This window comes from Ailuropoda melanoleuca, chromosome 4, assembly GCF_002007445.2.
Source record: "Ailuropoda melanoleuca isolate Jingjing chromosome 4, ASM200744v2, whole genome shotgun sequence".
NCBI classification, from domain to species: Eukaryota; Metazoa; Chordata; class Mammalia; order Carnivora; family Ursidae; genus Ailuropoda; species Ailuropoda melanoleuca.
The window spans coordinates 69,222,904-69,242,494 of NC_048221.1; the positions used below are offsets into that span (position 1 = coordinate 69,222,904).

The window sequence follows — 19,591 nt, forward strand, 5'->3', positions numbered from 1 at the left end:
TTTTTTAAAGATTTTATTTATTTATTTGACAGAGATAGAGACAGCCAGTGAGAGAGGGAACACAAGCAGGGGGAGTGGGAGAGGAAGAAGCAGGCTCACAGCAGAGGAGCCTGACGTGGGGCTCGATCCCACAACGCCGGGATCACGCCCTGAGCCGAAGGCAGACGCTTAACCGCTGTGCCACCCAGGCGCCCCTGTATACTGTATTCTTACAATAAAGTGAGCTAGAGAAAAGAAAATACTAAGAAAATCATAAAAGAAAATACATTTACAGTACTGTCTTTGTATTAAAAAAAATTGACATGGAAGTGGGCCTGTACAGTGCAAACCCACATTGTTGTAGGGTCAACCATATTGTTAAGATGATGATGCTCCCCACATTGGTCTCCAGATTTGACACATTGCGTATCTATCAGAAGCCTAGCTGGCTTCTTTGCAGAAATTGACAAGGTAATCCTGAAATCAGTATGGAAATTCAAGAGAACTAGAATAGCCAAAATAACACTGATAAAGAAGAGGGAAGTTGGAGGACTCACACTTCCTTATTTCAAAACTTAATACAAAGCTACAGTAATAAAGATAGCATGGTACTGGCCTAAGGCTAGAACTACAGATCAATGGAATAGAATTGAAAGTCTAGAAATAAGTCCTCATGCTTATGATCAGTTGATTTTTTTTTTTTTTAAAGATTTTATTTATTTATTTGACAGAGATAGAGACAGCCAGCGAGAGAGGGAACACAAGCAGGGGAGTGGGAGAGGAAGAAGCAGGCTCATAGCAGAGGAGCCTGATGTGGGGGCTCGATCCCATAACGCCAGGATCACGCCCTGAGCCGAAGGCAGACGCTTAACCGCTGTGCCACCCAGGCGCCCCTATGATCAGTTGATTTTTGATAAAGCTGTCCAGACAATTCAATGGGGAAGGAACTGTCTTCAACAAATGGTGCTCACTCACCCGGATGTCCACATTGCAGAATAATGAAATTGTCCCCACATCATACCATACACAAAGTTTAACTCAAAATGAACTGGAAAGCTAAATGTAAAAGCTGAAACTATGCAACTCTAAGAAAAAACATAGGGTTGATTCTTCATGACCTTGGATCAAGCAAAGGTTTTTTTAGATACTACACCAAAAACAAAAACCACACACACAAAAAAAATAGATGAGTTGGGGGGAAAAAAGTAGATGAGTTAGATTTCATTTTTTTTCTTTAAGATCTTATTTGAGAGAGAGAGAGAGCGTGAGCAGAGGGGAGGGGAAGAGAGAGAGGGAGAAGCCGGCTCTGAGCAGGGATCCTGATGTGGGGCTTGATCACAGGACCCTGAGATCATGACATGAGCTGAAGGCAGACGCCCAACTGACAGGCACCCAGGTGCCTGAGGTGGACTTTGTTAAAACTGAAAACTTGTGCTTCAGGGGTGGGCATCTGGGTGGCTCAGTCAGTTAAGCATCCGATTCTTGATCTCTGGGCATGGAGTCTACTTAAAAAAACAACAGAAACTTGTGCTTTGGAGGATACCATCAAGAAAGTAAAAGGATAACCCAGAGAATGGGAGAAAATCAATGAAAATTGTATATATGATAAGGGCCTTGTTTTTATATATTCTAGGTATAGTTCAATAGTAAAAAAGACAGCTCAGCTAAAAAATGGGGTGCCTGGCTGGCTCAGTTGGTGGAACATGTGACTCTTGGTCTTGGGATTGTGGGTTTGAGCCCCATGTTGGGTATAAGGGTTACTTAAAAATAATTTTTATCTTAAAAAAAAACGACCAAAGGATCTGAATAGGTATTCCCCCAAAGAAGATATACAAAGAGTGGATAAACATGAAAGATGTTCAACATCATTAGCCAGTAGGGATATACAAATCAAAACCACAATGAGATGTTACTTAACACCCACTTGTGGCTATTTAGTCGTAGCTAAAATAAAAAAAGAGAAATCGTAACAAGTGTTGGTAAGGGTGTAGCGTAATTGGAACTCTCATACACTGCTGGTGGGAATGTAAAATGGGGCAGTTGTTTTAGAGAACAGTTGGTCAGTGCTTCAAATGTCTAAATACAGAGTTGATATCATCCAGCAATTACACTCCTAGGTGTCTATACCCAAGAGCAATTGAAATCGTGTCTACACAAAAAGTTACATGAATGTTCATAGCACTATTCATAATAGCCAAAAAATGGATATAACTCAACGTCCCATCAACTGATGAGTAAACAAACAAAAATATATATATTAAAGATTTTATTTATTTGAGAGAGTGTGCATGCATGGACGTGAGTAAGGAGAGGGGCAGAGGGAGAGGGAGGGAGGATTTCAAGCAGACTCCCTGCTGAGTGTGGAGCACCACGCATGACTTGATCTCATGACCCTGATCATGACCTGAGCTGAAATCAAGAGTTGGATGCTTAACCAACTGAGCCATCCAGGTACTCTAACAAAATATATATTCATTCAATGGAATATCATTCAGTATTAAAAAGAAATGAAGCATTGATAGGTCCTTTAATGTGGATGACCCTTGAATACATTATGCTAAGTGAAAGAAGCCAGTCATAAAAGACCACATTTTGTGTGATCCCATATATATGAAATGTTCAGAATAGGCAAGTCTATAAAGACAGAAAGTAGATGACAGATGTGGGCATGGGGAGTGACTGCTGATGGACACAGTGTTTCTTTTTAGGGTGATGAAAATGTCCTAAAATTCATTGTGGCAAATCATAATCTTAACTCTGAATATACTAAAAACCATTGAATTATAGACTTTAAATAGGTGAATTATGTGGTATGTGAATTATATCTTAGCATTGCTGTTTTTTAAAAAAATGTTGATTGAAACATGACGTGATCATCTTTTCTTGTCATTATGAAGTCATCAGCTGGGTCATCAGTTTCTCATGAGAACCCAGATATTGATGAAAAGTTACAGGGAACTCAGTGGAGCAGGAATGTCTTTCTTCACTTGAAATCAGAGTATGATCACAAGAGCCTTTCTGTGACTGAGAGCACAGAAGTACAGTCCTTTGAGCCTTGGCCCTCATTCTTCCTGGTGAGATATTTATTTGGGTCTTACCCCAGGAGGCAAAAACAGCTGGTCGGAGAGTGGGAAGAACAGCTCACTGTTCTTACCAGATCAAGCCAGCTTGGAAGTCTAGTTTATCTAGTCTGTGAGGCGATGACTGTTTTTTCTCCTTGAAACCAGAATAAATGGGCGCCTTGGTGGCTCAGTTGGTTAAGCATCTGCGTTCAGCTCAGGTCGTGATCCCAGGATGCTGGGATCGAGCCCCATGTTGGGCTCCCCACTCAGCTGGGAGTCTGCTTCTCCCTCCTCCTCTGCCTTTCCCCCTGCTTGTGCACCTCTCTCTGTCAAATAAATAAAAATAATCTTTAAAAAAAAGAAACTGGAAAAAAATTAACAATATGGTGCTATCCATTTTAAAAACACATTCTCTGAAGTGATGAAGACACTGATCCCTCTTGGTCTCTTTATTGTGGGCAGAAGTAATCTTTATATCAGTAAAGGAACTCCACAGCCCCTTAAGTTCTCTTGTTCCAGCTTGGATATGACTTTGTTTTTCAGTCCTAGGTGAGGCAATGTTTTCTAAAAGAGGGACTCCTTTGGAAACTAGGTGCAGAAAATTCTGGCAAGTTCTCTAGATGTGATTAAGCATCGAGACTGAGCTGCATTGAGACCTAGTTTTTGTTTTTTAAGATTTTATTTATTTTTCAGAGAGAGAGCGAGCACACAAGCAGGGGGAGCGGCAGGCAGAGGGAAAGGGAAAAGCAGGCTCCGTGCTGAGCAAGGACCCCCCCCCCCACACGCACCGCCCATAGGGCTCCCTTCCGTGACCCTGAGATCATGACCTGAGCCAAAATCAAGGGTCGGATGCTCCACCAACTAAGCCACCTAGGCGCCCCTCTTTCCTTTTCTTAATTTTTTTTTTTTTTTTAAGATTTTATTTGAGAGAGAGAGCAAGCACGCGCACACGAGCTGGGGGACGAGCAGAGGGAGAGGGACAAGCAGACTCTGCGCTCAGCACAGATCCCAGTGCAGGGCTCAATCCCACAACCCCGAGATCACGACCTGAGCCGAAACCAAGAGTCGGTTGCTCAACTGACTGAGCCACCCAGGCCCACCCCCCCTTTCCTTTTTTAAAATCTGGAACCATTCTCCAATATTTCTGTGTTTCAGGTTATATTAGAGACCGAGGGGTTTTGTTTTGTTGGTTTCTAACAGTATATACTAATCACTTTTCCATATTGATTTGAGAACAAGGAAGCATAGAGATTGAGTCAGGGTTGTGGGGCCAGAATACCTGGCTTCCAATCCTGGTTTTACTACCTAAACACGCTTTCTTGCCAGTGTAATGGGGATACTGATACCACCTGTTAGGATTGTGAGAAGTAAATGAATGGGTATGTGCACATTACTGACTACAGTGCCTGGCATAGAGTAAGTGCTCTGAAAATGCCAGCTGTTCTCGTTCACACCACTAAATGCCATTCCCAAGGGACATTTTGCAGCCATCTTGGCAGTAGCTGTTGTGGCTCTGTTCTTTCCCCCTCCTCTCCCTCTCTCCTGTTCTTCACATCTAGGTTCCAGAGAGCAAACTTGGCCAGCTTACTCCACGGCACTATGCCTTAGGTTGGAAACAACGGCTCCAAGAGAGTGGCTCCTAAATGCTGGTTCATGAACTTGTATTGGTTGGTAACAAGTTTCACTGATTTTTTTAAAGATTTTATTTATTTATTTGACAGAGAGAGCACAAGCAGGGGGAGCGGCAGGCAGAGTGAGAGGGAGAAGCAGGCCCCCTGCTGAGCAGAGAGCTGGCTGTGGGGCTTGATCCCAGGACCTCCCAGATTGTGATCTGAGCCGAAGGCAGATGCTTAACTGACTGAGCCACCCAGGCGCCCCAGTTTCACTGGTCTTAAGAATAGGAAAAGTGACTTTTCATAAATGCTTAATTGTTTATTATGAAATTCCATCATTCTTTTTTTGGTGTTAAAATTTTCTTTTAAAAATATTGATTATAGTTGGTGGTTTTGTCATTATTGTATTTTAATGTTTATAGGTCAAAAATGGCAAACCCGTTAATCCCCAGCATATTTTTGGAGATTTTACCATCTGTGACAGCCAACGGCCTGGGAATTACTGCTCTAGAAGATGCATACTTGGCTTGATGCTCATATATGCACACCTGTGAATAGTGTTTGTGTCTACAGATTCATTAGTCTTTGATCGAGTGAACATTTACTGACTCCCTGCTGAATGCCAGACACTGTACTAAAGGCTTTACATATCTCATTTCATCTTCATGGCCAGCCCTGTGAGCTAGCTCTGTATTATTCACTCTGCTTACGGGGAGGAAGTGGACTCTCAAGGAGCTAATGTAATCCACCCAAGTTATACAGCACTGAACATATACCTGCAGTTAGAATCCAGGTCTCCCTGATTACAGAGGCCGCGTGGCCTCCTTTTTCTGTCTAGTGGTTTATAATTACTTGTGTGCTTGGGATCTGTGGAATTTTAGCATAGGATCCATAAGTCCACAAGTTCATGGGTCTCCCTTCGGTCAAGATAGGCTGAATGTCCAATTACCCTGGAGAGGGTCTTTTTTTTTTTTTTTAAGTGGCCTTGTAGTACAAAAATTTGGAAACATTTCTTCACCCTACAGGCAATAATCAGTTGGACGATAGGTAGGAGTGCCTAATTTTTAGTGACTCTTAAATTAGGAATGAAACTACCACCTTGCCTGAGTCTGAGGGATTCTTCAGCCTTTGGTTCTAGCTATATATAGGCTGCTTTCCAAGGAAAGAAAATGAGCTGCTGTGTGAAATTAGTGGCTTCCCAAGGAACACTTAAGAACTCCTGACTGGGCATGGAAAATAAGAGGGCATTTAAAGACTTACTACTAGTTTGAGGTGAAAAGTTGAAGGCCAAGTCATGAGTTGCTGAAGTCGACAGATTCGGGCTCCAAAGTTGTGGGGTGCTGTGTCTGGTGCAGTGTTTCTTAAATTAGGCCGCACATTACGACTGTCTGTGGTCCTTTTTGAAAAATACACGATCCTGTGCCCCTCCCCCCACCCCCATTGAATGAGACTCTTTGACTGAGGGACCCACATGTGGTTGCAGCTGAAAAGCTCTCCCAGGTGATGCTGGAGGCCAGCTGACCTCTGGCTGTTACCAGGTAATCGGATGCCTCACCAGCCTTGGGAAGAGGAAGGCTCCCATGGGTTAAGGACAGTTGCGCTGGGCACTTGAAAGGTGCAACGTAAACTTCTAATCATGCATACTGGGGTTGACAAATGAGCTACCCAGGGCATTTTTAATCTCTTCTTTTCCCTAATTGTTCACTGAAGTTATGCACATTCCTGTCAGAAGCCCATTTCTGTACATTGCTTGACAGCATACTAAAACTTCCCTTGTTCTAAATGATAGTTGTAGACGAGGAGTGTTGGGAATTGGCTTATCCACCGATTCATTTCGTACTTTTCTGTATCCTGTGCCTATTTCACCAGCGGCGTAAGAGCAGAGCAGTGGGGGGCTGCTCTGAGGCTTGCCCTGCGCGCCTCACTGTGGCTTCTAAGGCCCAGCAGGATCTGGCATGTGCCTCAGCTCACACCCTCCTCTCCCTCACTGGCTGTGTTTCAGACCCTGGTGTCTCCTTCTGGTCCTCGAATATGCCGACCTCATGCTTCTTATGTCCGCAGATCTTTTGGTGGCTCCCTCCAGGGATGGAGGCCTCAGCACAGATGTTGTCTCCTCAGAGAGCTGTTCCCTCATCAGTTTATCATGTTGTCTGTTTTATTTTCATCAGAGCATTAGTACTCTCTGAAATATATTTTTTAAAGTTTTATTTATTTCAGTAGTCTCTGTACACAACATGGGGCTCAATCTCATGACCCTGAGATCAAAAGTTGCATGCTCTTCCAACTGAGCCAGCCAGGCACCTCTCTCTCTGAAATAATTTACTTATTGTTTGACTCTTCCATTCTGATGTCAGCTCTGTAAGCCCCCAGCATCTGAAACAGGTGCTCACTGATAGAAGAAGGAATGCTTTGGGCTCTCCACCCTCACGCATCCTTCCCACAGGGCAGGGCTGGGCTGACCTGTGTAGGTATCTCTTGTCGCTAGTAGCTTAGAACTGTAGTAGTTTTTTAGACCAAAGCTAAACATCCTCGAGCCTTATAATTTTTCTAAATCTGCCATGCTGCAGTGCTCCCACGGAGCTTTTTCCTCGCCCACATATTGTAGGTTAGAATGACAACAGCTATTTGGAAATAAATATCCACAAGATTCAATTAGAGGGTAAATGATCCCTTTGGATTAGAGTTAACTTCGTTGTCTCTCAAGTGGTGGGATTTTTATCCTTTGGGCAAGAGCTTATGCTGAGATCCTGGGCAGTAAACACCATCTTGAATTTGGAAGAATTTAGCCCTGTTTATCAGTCCTGTGTCTCCCCTTGCTACAGAAGTACTATCATCTGGGCACAGACAAAACATATGGCCTGGCCTTCCGACTCAGAGACATAAGCGAAGTGGGGCCTTCTTGGACGGTATAATGCTGTGTGTTTTATGAAGTCTCTGAAAGCCTTAGAGGTTTTCTTAGTGGGCCCCTTTGAGAATCGGACAGTAACAGACCCTCTCCTTAGAAAACATACAAGCGTCTGTGCACATAGCTTTCCCCGGCATTTTTAGGGGTGTAAGGACTTGCTAAATGTCCTCCACAGATCGTACAGTTCTGTTTGGGGATTTAGGTCGGTTTGCTCATCCACCACAGCTTGGTCAAAGCTCTTCCATGGCTGCTTCTTTCTGACCTGGTCTCCTGTCTTCTGTGTCCTCTCTCGTTTTTATAATAACCTGCTGGACCCTCTCAGGCCCAGAAGAGGCGATATTCTCCAGGAGTCCAGGTACTCAGTCTTGACCCGCCATGGCCACGCCTTATTCCCTATGTGTCCAGCCAGCATTTGCTCCTGTTCACACCCATGTGGCTGTTGTCTTGAGAGTCACCAGTCTCGGATTTTGACTGCATCTCCACCTTGCATGTTGACTGTTGAGGACAATGAGGAAGTCACCAGACAAGTGGCATGTGTCATGTTTCCTTTCATCACCCCGCCTCTGCACTGCCTCAGCACTGGGCTGGTTCTTAAGTGGTTAGCCCATCATTTCTGAGGAAGAATTCGCTCCCCCAGCTCTATTGGAGAGACAGGGCCTCTGAAGTAGGTGGGAAGATAGGTAGCATATGGGGACACTTGCAGTGGGAGAACTTGCCCAGGGTCTTACGGGGAGAAGTTATGTGTAGGTGAAGCTTAAGTGGGCTGGAAGGTCTTTCGACTGAGAACAGTCGTTGTGGCTAGAGAACACCAGCCAGCAGCCTGGTTCTGGCAGTGCTGTTTCTGAGGCCTGATCCATTTAGCATCCATCATATGCTTATAGGATTTGAAAATTGGAAAGGAGCTCTCCAGAATGGAAAGATTTCCCTGATCAAACAGGTATTTTCAGAGTACCTGCTATGTGCAAAACGCTTACCTGGAGGGGGTGGGGGGAGAGGTTGTGGGGGATGGAAGGTGGAGACATAGAAGTATAGTGATTTTTTTCCTTCAAGAAGTTTACATGGCAACTGGGGAGATAGGTATATATATATAAAAAGGAAACCACCAGTCCTGGGCCATGTATGTATGTGAGTGCCAAATAGTGATCTCTGGAAGGATTTGATTCAGACTCCAGAGGGGGCCATTTCAGGCCCCCACCCCCGGGTTGGTAGCAAGGATTCCTGAAGGCAAGTAGAGAGTTCTGTTGCTTCCTGGGCCATATTCTTTGACCATCTGAGTGTGCGTTCTCAGGGGCTGCTAATGATGAGGCGGAATGGTCATTCGTCTGGTCTGCTGGAAGGGGCTCAGCTTGTGTGTGCAAAATTCCTGTTGCTGTTTGTACAGGCATTCCTGAGAGCGCCTCCTTACTGTCCTCTGTTCTTCCTTCCCTGCTTTCCCAGCGGGTCTTCCCCTATATCTCAGCCATGGTGAACAATGGCTCCCTCAGCTATGATCATGAGCGCGATGGGCGGCCCACAGAGCTGGGGGGCTGTACAGCCATTGTCCGCAATCTGCACTATGACACCTTCCTTGTGATTCGCTATGTCAAGAGGCATTTGACGGTGAGTCCTTGTTTTCTGGACCGGTTGGTGGTATGGGCTGCCTTGCACCTGCTCTCGTGGCCCTGATGTATCTTTTCTTTTTCTTCTAGATAATGATGGACATCGATGGCAAGCATGAGTGGAGGGACTGCATCGAGGTGCCCGGGGTCCGTCTGCCCCGGGGCTACTACTTTGGCACTTCGTCCATCACTGGGGATCTCTCGGGTACTGCCACACGCATTCTTCATTTGTCCTGACTGAGGTCATGTCTCGAGAGCTGGCCCTTAGTGAGGCTTCTCAGGGGGGAGAGCCAGACAAGCAGAGCTGTGGGAAGCACGTATCCAGACAGTGCTTCTCTTCTGGCGTTCTGGTACCCTTAAACCCCCCGCCCCGGGCCTAGGCTCTGCTAGTGCGGTTGGCTCTAGGAGACGGTTGGTGCTGATGGAGATCAGGGTCTGCCTCTTCATCAAGCCAGCTCTTCTAGGCTGTGTTTGGAGTTCTGTGCTTTGTGATCTCTAGTTCCTTCCCTTCCACCTTCTGAGGTGCCGAATTCCCCTTCTCTTAGCAAAGCTTTTCCTTGAATCCCTTGACTCTGCCGTCCCTCTTCTAACTGCCCCCTCCCCCCGGACCCTGTTTGTGTGCAGACTTTTGACAGTGTTGTGTGTGCAGGTGCTTGTGTGTGCAGGCCACCCACCGCTCCGTCCCGCTGCACTCGGACCTCCCGTGCCTCTCTGCCAGGCCGGTGGCACTATTCTCGTCAAAGCTCCTTCCGTTTCCTCACTGCATATGGGACTCTGTTCTCAGTCCTTGCTCTGTCCTCTCTTCAGCTGACTTGACGAGTTACTCTGAAACTCCTGCTTGATTTCTGTGGCATTACTAGTACCTGGTTCTTTTACTTTTCTATCTCTGGATTTTCTTCTACTTGTTCCTAATTTGTAGCTTCCCCTTCTATGTTTATTCTGTCCCTTGGCTTGAGCTTTAATCATAACCTCTTTTGAGAAGAGGTAAGGCACTGAACTTTTGGGTTTTTTGACTAGTATAATTCAGTATGAATAGAGCTAGTATGAAATAATTTTTGTTTATCTGAACGAGTCCTTGGCTCTAGATGTTTAGTGATAATGCCTGTATTAGTAAGTCTCTGTTCTCTGCCTGTAGGATATCCCTAAATACAAATTAGGTCTTTCTCTTAAGGGCTTTTTTGATGGCATTTTTTTTTTAAGATTTTATTTATTTGAGAGAGAGAGCAGGCGTGAAAGAGAGCATGAGTGGGGAGGGGAGGGGTAGAGGCAGAGGGAGAAGCAGACTCCCTGCTGAGCAGGGAGCCTGATGCAGGGCTCAATCTCCTGGGATCATGACCTGAGCTGAAGGCAGACACTTAGCTGACTGAGCCACCCAGTTGCCCTGTTGGCGTCTTATTGTTTATGCAGTGGATTGTTGAAAATGGCTGAGGACACATTCCAGTTCTCCCAGCCTTTGATGCCCCTGCATTGTAAGGAGCATTGCCCCAGCTTTTTGTCTTGTCCCATGGCTTAAACAGTAAAAACATTTCTCTAATTTAAGGCAAATCTAGTTTTTTCTTGTCGGGGTCTGCTAAAGATTCTAAGAGTCTAAGCAGCTGTGGATGCTATCCTACTAATAGAAATGGTGCTCTTCCTTCTTCAGGAAGGAAATGAGGGCCACTCACCTGGAGCTGGGGCAGCTATCTTGCCACCAGCTGGAGGATGAAGATCACAGAAGAAGGCAGAATGGAGAGAATCACAGAGAAACGGTGTACCAGGGCTTCTGGTGCACATGGCTGGAGCCATACAGAGGTTGCAACTGGAATAATCCTAATACGTAGTTGATGGATTTTCCCCCATATACAAAAATTCTAAATTTCTTGGTTCAAAGGATGTCTGTCTAGGTGTGAGGAAGAAAAAAATGGGAACATGATATGGTTTCTCTCTTCTGCCAGAAGTCAAGACAAAGTGTGTTAGGAAGACAAGTTGGGAAGGAGTTTGGGGAATGAATGGTTGAGGCATCCCCAGATTATTACCGCCAAGTGGAGTTCCTCAGCTGGGAGTAGAAAGGGCAGAAAGTGCCCTGTGCAAGTCTATTTTGCACTGTAGTGTTGCATTATGCGGATCAGAGTTTTCTTTGGGCCTAACATAGGTCTTAGAAGTCAACTAGAAGAATGATCTAGATACACACTGTCCGATATAGTAGCAACCAGTTATAGGTGGCTACTGGACACTTGAAATAGGGCCATTCCAAACTGCCATGTACTATAAATGTGGAATACACACCAGACTTCAGACACTTAGAAAATGAACATAAAACGTCATCCATGGGGCGCCTGGGTGGCTCAGTTGGTTAGGTCAGGATCCCGGGGTCCTGGGATTGAGCCCTGCGTTGGGCTCCCTGCTCAGCGGGGAGCCTGCTTCTCCTCCTGCTCAGGTTTTTTTCTCTCTCTCTCAAATATATAAATAAAATCTTTAAAAAATGTCATCCATAATTTTTATATCATCTGCATGTTGATAGTTTTTTTGGATATGTTGGGTTAAATAAAATACATGTTAAAATGAAAAAAAAAAAGGAAGAAATGGCAAGAAATCCAGTCTCTAGTAACCAACCTGGTAGCCATAAGCACCCCCAGCATTCAGATTTGTGGTGTCTTAATACCAGTTTCCGCTAAAGGAAACAAGAGCTTCTTGGAGAAACGACTGATGCCAGGTCTGAGGTAGGAAATGGACAAGCTGGAAACTTCCCAGGAAAACAAGGAAGATAATCAAAAACTTCTGGATTCATGTAAAAAGGCTTGAATAGGCTCCCACTGGAAAGATGGGTCATGTTGAACATCTATAAAGATATACAAGTTCAGTGTATTGAAACACATCAAGTATATTTGAATCAATGAGATTATGACGACATTTTCAAAAAGAGAGAAAAAAAAGGGGCACCTGGGTGGCTCAGTTTGTTAAGCATCTGCCTTTGGCTTAGGTCATGATCTCGGGGTCCTGGAATCAAACCCTGTGTTGGGGGGGGTTCCCTACTCAGCGGGGAGTCTGCTTGTCCCTCTGCCCCTCCCCCTGCTTGCATCTCTCTCTGTCTCTCTTTCAAATAAATAAATAAAATCTTAAAAAATAAGAGAAAAAAAATTGAGTCCCTAATCCCTTGATCCTTTCTCTAGTAATTATTAGTGAGATTCAGGGTCATGGTTACAAGAAGCTTCAGAGAATTAGTCCTGGTCCAGAAGGGAAGCGTGCGCTATGCCAATAGCTATTCCCTGCTCCTGGCTGTTAATCAGCTGCCGTGAGGCCTCTTCCTGTCTTGCTTGGGTGTGTGGTCCACACAGAGAGAATCTGTGGTGTTGTGTCTTCCCTCACTGCTACAAGGTTTTACATATGAGGTGGGCTTTAATGCTTACATTATGTCTAAGTTTTTAGACTATATAGGTAATGCATGCCTGTTGATAAAAACTTTAAATCCTGAGTAACGTAGAATATTCCCTGTTCCCTATCCTTATTGTTAGACAAAAGAAAACAGAGGTTTCAGTTATTTTTTCCAAAGTCACTGCTAGTGGCGTATGTGGCTGGCTTGCTCAGGAGAGCATCGGACTCTAGATTTCGGGGTTGTGAGTTCAAGCCTCACACTGGATGGAGAGATTACTTAAAAATAGATAAATTTCTAAAAAAACCCCAGAGTCACTGCTAATTAGCTGTAAATCAGAAGTGTAAATCAAGATATTCCCAAGATACCTCTTTTTGAGGTGGTTTCGGTCCTCCTTGTGCTTTTTTCCTTTAGATAATCATGACGTCATCTCCCTGAAGTTGTTTGAGCTGACGGTGGAGAGAACCCCAGAAGAGGAGAAGCTGCATCGAGATGTGTTCCTGCCCTCGGTAGACAACATGAAGCTGCCTGAAGGTGAGCACAGGGGATCCCAGGAAATGGTCCTGTGGTTGGAGAGGAGGTCACTGTGCCTGGGAGGTCTGAGGTGACTTGCACCCACAGCTTGCTGGGCTGTCTCCTTTCTGTGTTCTTGCCCTGAAGAACATGGAGCGTGCGCTCCTGTCATTCCACTGGTCTCCAAGTTACAGACAAGCAGGGCTGCTCAGTTTTTAAATCGAGGCACCTGGAAAGGGAGTGTCTGTCTACCCTCTGGCTCCCAGAAATGAGTGTCAGGAACTGGAGATTTGATGCCTTCCTAACTGGGTGGGCTCTCTGATTCTGACTTGCTTCTCTCTTGCTTCCTCAGTGACCGCCCCATTGCCACCCCTGAGTGGCCTGGCCCTCTTCCTCATCGTCTTCTTCTCGCTGGTGTTTTCCGTATTTGCTATTGTCATTGGTATCATACTGTACAACAAATGGCAGGAACAGAGCCGGAAGCGTTTCTACTGAGCCCTCCCGCTACTGCCGCCTCTGTGGCTGTCACCGTGAGCAGGCGCTGGCCTGAGGGTAGAGCCGGGCGGGCCTTCTCCGGTCTCAGGCAGCTGGTCAGGGACACTGTTCTCTCACTGGAGCTTTGAATGCAGGGATACTGCATTGCCATGTGATCCATGGGGACATCTGACTGGTTCAGGAAGCCCACCTACCCCAGGGCAGTGCTGCTGTGATGTGCCTTTCCTGCAGTCCTTCCACTTGGGAGCTAAGAGGGATGGAGAGAATATATATGGTTCTGATGCCAAAAATCACAGAAAAGAATTTCATAGCTCAGGCTGCCTTTTTGTTAGACTCAGAGGACCCTTGTGCTTCATTTTTAAATCCGCAGAGAACACAACACGGATAACTCCTCATACCTTCCAGGCATCCATTCGTTGGTTTTTGCTTTTCGTTCAAGCCTCTGTCCACCTGAGGAATTTTCCCCTGGAAATCTGTATGGAAACTTCTTCCCTATGTTGCCTTCTCCTTCCACTCATTGCTGTCTCCAGATGCAGCCTGAGCTGGAAGAGACATCCGGATGCCTCACTTTTGGGTGTTTCACTGAGCCTCGGTAGGTGACCACAGGGAGAGGGCATTCTGCTTTGGCTCACTGCTCCAGCCGTTGTTCTTTCGTGTGACTCTGGGTTCTGTTGGTTTGTTTGTGACCTTCCCAGTTGGTTCCTTTAGGCCCTCAGTCAGATTTGGCCGAAAGTTGGTGTGCAAGTAGAAGCTTGTACGACTTCATGGTTGCAAGGAGAATAACTGGGAAAGTGACCAGCTCCGTGTTTCGACACCAGAAGCAGCATTTGCCATGTGATCTGACCGTGTGGAGATGTTTCTGGACTCTGGAGCCTGCTGAACTGCATGTTTGGTGTTTATCATGACTTTTGGAATCCCACTCTTGAGTGTTCAAAATGTAAGGAAGCTTCGTTTTTATAGCCTCGGCTTGGATACTCCCCAAAGAGGAAACTTGGCTTCTTTTTCTTAATGGATGAGAAACAGTTGCTGTTCTCCTGTTGCAAATCTGGGAGCAACGGACCCTCGTCATCTGTGCCTGGAAGAGTTCATCATCATTGAGCAACAGAGCCCGAGTGTCCTCCTCTGTGGGTCAATCCTTATTCCAAACTGCCTTATCTGACAAGGGGTCATGTGCTGCTCACCTGTCTGCCCTGTGATTAAAATGGCCAATAGGCCAGTCTCCCTGGAGGGCCTGGAGCTCTGAGCTCTCCTAGCCATGTACTTCTGTAGTCTAAGGGAATTCTTTAAATGGCTGATGGAAACCAAACATGAGCTTCCAACTTAGTGTCCTTCCTTCTGGGGGTGGTTTTGGGGGAAGGTCTGGGCCTTCTTACTAAGTCCCAAGCCCATCAACCCTCGCCCTGCCTTCTTCTCAGTTGGGAAGGCCCTCAGCTCAGCCTGGAAGGAAAGGAGGCCACCTTGGTAGGGTATAGGTTTCCGTCGTGTTGGGCTTTCTTCTGTCCCTCCCATGTGCTTAAGTGAGCATCGTAGGCTGTAGTGCTGTCCTGCAGGTGTGAGTAAAGTGGGACCCTCCTAAGACCTTCCACACAAGAGCAGAGCAGCTCCAGGGTACCAGAGCACAAACCACGATCTGGAGCTGGGCCTTAGGACCACTTAGAACTGACAAAGCAAATGGCTCTTTTGTCTTTTTTTTGAGCGCAGGCAGAATTGGCTAGACCCTGTGGTGGGAGGATCTCAGTGGGCTCTTGAGATGGCCCAGCACTGGTGCAGGAGGAAGGGCTCTCATCGTGGGGGAGGGTATGTATGTGTGATGATTGAATTTATGAGTTTTGTGCAATTCCAGCTCATGGGCTCCTTGTGGCTTTCAAAACATGAAGTATAGTCCCCACCCAGCCTGGGGCCAGCCTCTGAGAAATGTGTGATGCAAGCAAACTGTCTGAGTGTGGTAGGTCCTGCCCCAGCTCTTGCTTTTTGTTCTTAGAAACAAGTATTTCATTGTGAATGGGACTAAATACTGTTATGGGCCCTGTAATCCCAGGTGTGCCCTAGAGGAGGGAGATGTCTGGTCTGTGGTGAGGCTCTTTTGTACATGCACAGTGTGGGTGAGAGCAGTGGCCTCGGCAAGCTGCTTACCCCTACGTGAGCCACTTCTCTCCTCACAGTCCCCCTTTCCCTTACTTTCCCTCTGACTTCAGAGCCTCTCAGAGAGGAAGAGACTCTGAAGACTAGAGGTGGTGTCGTACCTTGTCTTCATGAGTCTTGCCTTTCATGGTTTCTTCAACCCCCCTTAATTACAAGGTGGCTCTCTGTGACAAAATTTGTTTACTACAGTGGAAAAATGACAATGACAGCTGTCCTTGTTGGAAGTGGTTTCCGAACAGAGCATGCCCCCCATTGCATATGTCCCAGAAGCCCCCTGCCTATGTCCTGGAAGATAGAAACGAGAACTAGTAGGAAGTGCAAGGGTAGGGCTGATGATGGGCCAGAGAAAAGCCAGGCAGACATGGACCAATTAGTTCTGTGGGGCTGGAAGTTCTGGAAAAATGTCTTGCAGGCGATTCATAGGTCCCTGGAGGAGTTTCAACTCATGGTCTATTGTAGAAATTAGGTTCTGATGCTGGCTGGTGAGGCTGGAAGAGTGGGCATTACGGCTGGTTGGTGGATTCATGATATTGTTGGGTATTTTAACGGGAGCATTCAGCCGAAGTTCAGGTTTGATCCAGCTCATGGCCAAGTAGTTCTAGAGAGAACAGGCAACAATTAGCTTGAGGTAGTGACTGGAGGCTGTCTCTTCAGAGTCATCCCAAGAACAACTAGTGCCTTTGTCTCTGTCCCCAAGCTTGTCACTCACCGGTGTTGAATAGATAAAGTTGAACAGCATGAGTGCTATAATAAATATGATTGCACCGATTATGATTTTGAAGTGGTAGCGTTTCCAGAAAATGCGGCAGAAGATTGTAACAGGTGACCGCAACATGAACATGGTGTTGGGGCGTCTGTCCATGAGCAGAGGAGATGTCAGAGGATGGAGGGCAGAGGGAATCTTCAGGTCAAGTAATCCTCAGCAAAGAGCTTTCTTTTTTAAAAAGCAACTTCTGCTTACTTATATGTCCTCCCCCACCTCCCCTTCTTCACCCAGGCTGTTCTCTCCTCCTTGTAACTGAGCACTGAGGTGGGGTGCTGGGAAGTAATGACCCCTCTTCACTTGTAGGCCCACCGCTCACCACCCTGTACAAATTGCTGGGCCCAGCAGCTCAGCTTCGTGAATGAGGAGGAAAGATTTGGTGCCTTTGTCACACAGAACTCTTACAGGGGTGGATGAAGTGTAGGGTATTGGTTGGGCTCGGATTGGCCTCGCCCTGCTGGCTTGATTAAGGCTTCCTTCTCTGACAGAATCTCCAGTGTCATCTTCACTTTACCCTAGAAACACCAGAGGCGGGGGGGGGGGGCTGAGTTCATTACAACAGGTGCGAGAATAGTTCTAGGGTCCCTTCCCAGGGTCCAGAAAGGAAAAGGGATTTAGCTAAGGCCCCCAGAAGTCTGTTAGTGGCATAGCAGTCCAATGCAATAGACACCCTCCCCAGCTCCTACCGACATGCGCCATTTGCCACCGTCAAGGACCTGGGAAGGCCACCAGCCCGTTACGGTCTTCTTCTTAAAGAGGGAAAAGTGCTTGTACTGGAGGAAGTAGGGCCACTTGGAGTCAGTATCCATCATCCTGATGGAGCACAGGTTGGCGTGCCGGGCCGGGAGGGGCATGTCAAACAAATCCAGCTCCAGGACCCCTGAGCCCAAAGAAATGGCATCAGCAAGAAGGAGCTCCCTGTCCTGTGGTCACGGGCCCTGGGCCGGATCTCACCTAGGAAGTCATCCGTGGAGAAGATGTTATTGTCCCAGACCTGGATGATGAGCCGGGCTGGGAACTTCATCACTGTGGGGTCCAGGCTCCATATGTAGTCCTGGAGGATGACAGAAGAGCATATGACTGGCCTGTCTCCCTTGAGATTTCCTCAGCCACCTTAGTAGCCCACCACCCAGCAGTGATGGACTGTCAAGGAAGAAGCTTTCTCCCCGAGGCCACGTTCCGAGGGTTCTGGTGCAGCTTACGGTGTGAGCGCAACCTCCCCCCCCAGGCCTGTTACCTTCTGGCTCTGGACACACATATGCTCGGCTGCCAGGTAGTCCATGGTGAAGATGAACCGCCAGTTGAAGTTGCTCTCCCCAGTCAGTGAGTGGTAGTGGATATCCGTCTTCTGCATGTCCTTCTCGAGCCCGACTAACCACCTGGGGCCAGAGTCCTTTCACCTGGGCTTCGTGTGTATTGTCCCTGTCCCCGAGCTGGAGCCCTGGCAGAAGGGCTCCCCGGCAGACCACCCGGCACAGGCAGGGGTGGAGAGATGTCGTCCCAGGATTGGGAGCCGGGGGCACAGGGATGACACAACTGGGGAACTCGGAGGGAATGCTGCTGGAGCCCTGCCCTCTTCCTCACCCTTTGACATAGATGTCGCTCATCTCGGCTGTTACATTTCTCCTCAGGTCCACCTGGGCAGTTTCCCAGATAATGCAGCGCAGCTCATACCTGCAGCCGGTGGACTGTGAGGCTTTGCTGAGGAACAGCTCCTCGGCTGCGGCCGCGGTACAGGCAGAGAGGGCTGCGGGCTGCCCTCCGTGCCCACATGAGGCATGCCGAATTTGCGGGAATGCAGGGGACGGCAGCTCCCAGGATTCCCAGCAGAGGGAAAGAATTGCCGCACCCTAGCGTGTGACCAGACCCGTGGCCCGCGCCCGGGGAAGTGCAGAGACGGATGTGGTGGGTCACTCACCTTTTAGGCTTTCTGGGCCTGATGTTGACTGGGGGGCCAGGAGGCCCAAGCTTCTTGGGGAAGATGTCCACCCACATTTGCACCTTTCCCTAGAGTGGAAATGGATTGGCCGGCTGGGGGTTGCTAATCTCTGTGTTCAGCATGCTGGCCTGGGAGCCCAGTCCCAGGTTCTGAGACCTTTTGAGGCTGGGTCCCCCCCACTGGAGGGTGGGGTAAGGAGGTATCAGTGAGGTGGAGTTAACTTCAGACAGGAAGTCTGGCAACCACCCACTCGCATCCCTTTTTTTTCTCATGTTGGCTGGGAGAAGGGTGCAGGGTGAGCTGGGCCGTGTATGATGGCTTCAAGACTGATGGCCATGGTGCCGGGATAGCACCGTGACTGGGGTCTGGAGGGTGACTACCCTTTAGCAGGCCATGCTAGACGGCCTATCTGGACAGGGCTCCACAGTGGGGTTGGGGCTTCACTTCTTAACCAGCTTAGTGGCCCCAACTAAGCAAACTAGATCACCCGTCCAAATGTCCAGGTCACTGTATGTTGTGGAAACCTATCCTAAGGCTATTAAGCTGCCCACCAAGTGCAGAGGTCCAAGAAAGGAGGGATGAAAATGGTGAGAGGGAAGGGGAAACAAATAAAAGAGTAGACTACCAACATTGGAAGGGAGATAAGTATGTTCTTTCAAACTGTCTGACCTCATTTTATCTTTTTGAAGTTGACCCCATGTAAGAAAACAGGTTTCATGAGAATGGTTTAGAAAGTGCTCCGCAGAGAACTTAGTGTCTGGAATGTGGTGTCAGGTTGAGAAATTTGGAGAATGAGATGAGCCATTCTGGTGGCTGGAGGGTAGATAATTAGGGTGCCTGTGGGGATTTTTATTCCTTCTGTTTGGGGTTCCTTGCCATGGAGAAAACACAGCCTGCAATTACCCAGCCAACCAGGGTTGTAATGTCTGCACATCTGACCCCAGGTGCTACCTCCCTGCCCGCCCTCAGGAGAGACGAAGGCAGCGTTGGTGCTGGCTCTAGGGCGCCTGAGCACTTCCAACAACTCATGCGTGGCCCAGGTTTCTTGTAGATGACTTTTTCAGCTCTGAATATCTCCACTCTGAGTGACATCATTAGAACTTCTCACTTCGAACATGTGCAGAGCACGCTGGGCTTCTGTGTATGTACATCTGTGACTGCGTGGCCGCCTCTTCCCCTCTCATCATGGGCTGTGTCCCGAGTGGCTGGGCTCCCTTGTCTCCCGATCCAGCC

The 19,591-nt window shown here is 47.4% G+C and overlaps 2 protein-coding genes across 8 annotated transcripts in view; one reads left to right on the plus strand and one right to left on the minus strand.

Moving 5' to 3' along the window:
• LMAN2L (lectin, mannose binding 2 like) overlaps window positions 1-14,837 on the plus strand; it is a 25,643-nt gene extending 10,806 nt beyond the window's left edge. For 2 of the 7 annotated variants that reach the window (XM_034659051.1, XM_034659053.1), the window contains 6 exons: window positions 7,882-7,914; window positions 8,997-9,158; window positions 9,248-9,362; window positions 12,921-13,040; window positions 13,885-14,106; window positions 14,223-14,837. In XM_034659051.1, the coding sequence (XP_034514942.1) occupies window positions 7,882-7,914; window positions 8,997-9,158; window positions 9,248-9,362; window positions 12,921-13,040; window positions 13,885-14,106; window positions 14,223-14,419 (849 nt within the window). In that variant the 3' untranslated portion in view covers window positions 14,420-14,837. Of the gene's footprint in view, window positions 1-7,881; window positions 7,915-8,996; window positions 9,159-9,247; window positions 9,363-12,920; window positions 13,041-13,371; window positions 14,107-14,209 lie in introns of those variants that run through there. The other 5 variants (XM_019808128.2, XM_019808085.2, XM_002912396.4 and 2 more) reach the window with 5 other exon arrangements.
• A 1,189-nt stretch (window positions 14,838-16,026) lies between these two features.
• FER1L5 (fer-1 like family member 5) overlaps window positions 16,027-19,591 on the minus strand; it is a 62,617-nt gene continuing 59,052 nt past the window's right edge. Inside the window, 8 exon segments of the mRNA XM_034657270.1 lie at window positions 16,027-16,254; window positions 16,366-16,510; window positions 16,825-16,934; window positions 17,106-17,299; window positions 17,374-17,473; window positions 17,657-17,798; window positions 18,004-18,093; window positions 18,338-18,426. Coding sequence (XP_034513161.1) covers window positions 16,027-16,254; window positions 16,366-16,510; window positions 16,825-16,934; window positions 17,106-17,299; window positions 17,374-17,473; window positions 17,657-17,798; window positions 18,004-18,093; window positions 18,338-18,426 — 1,098 coding nt within the window.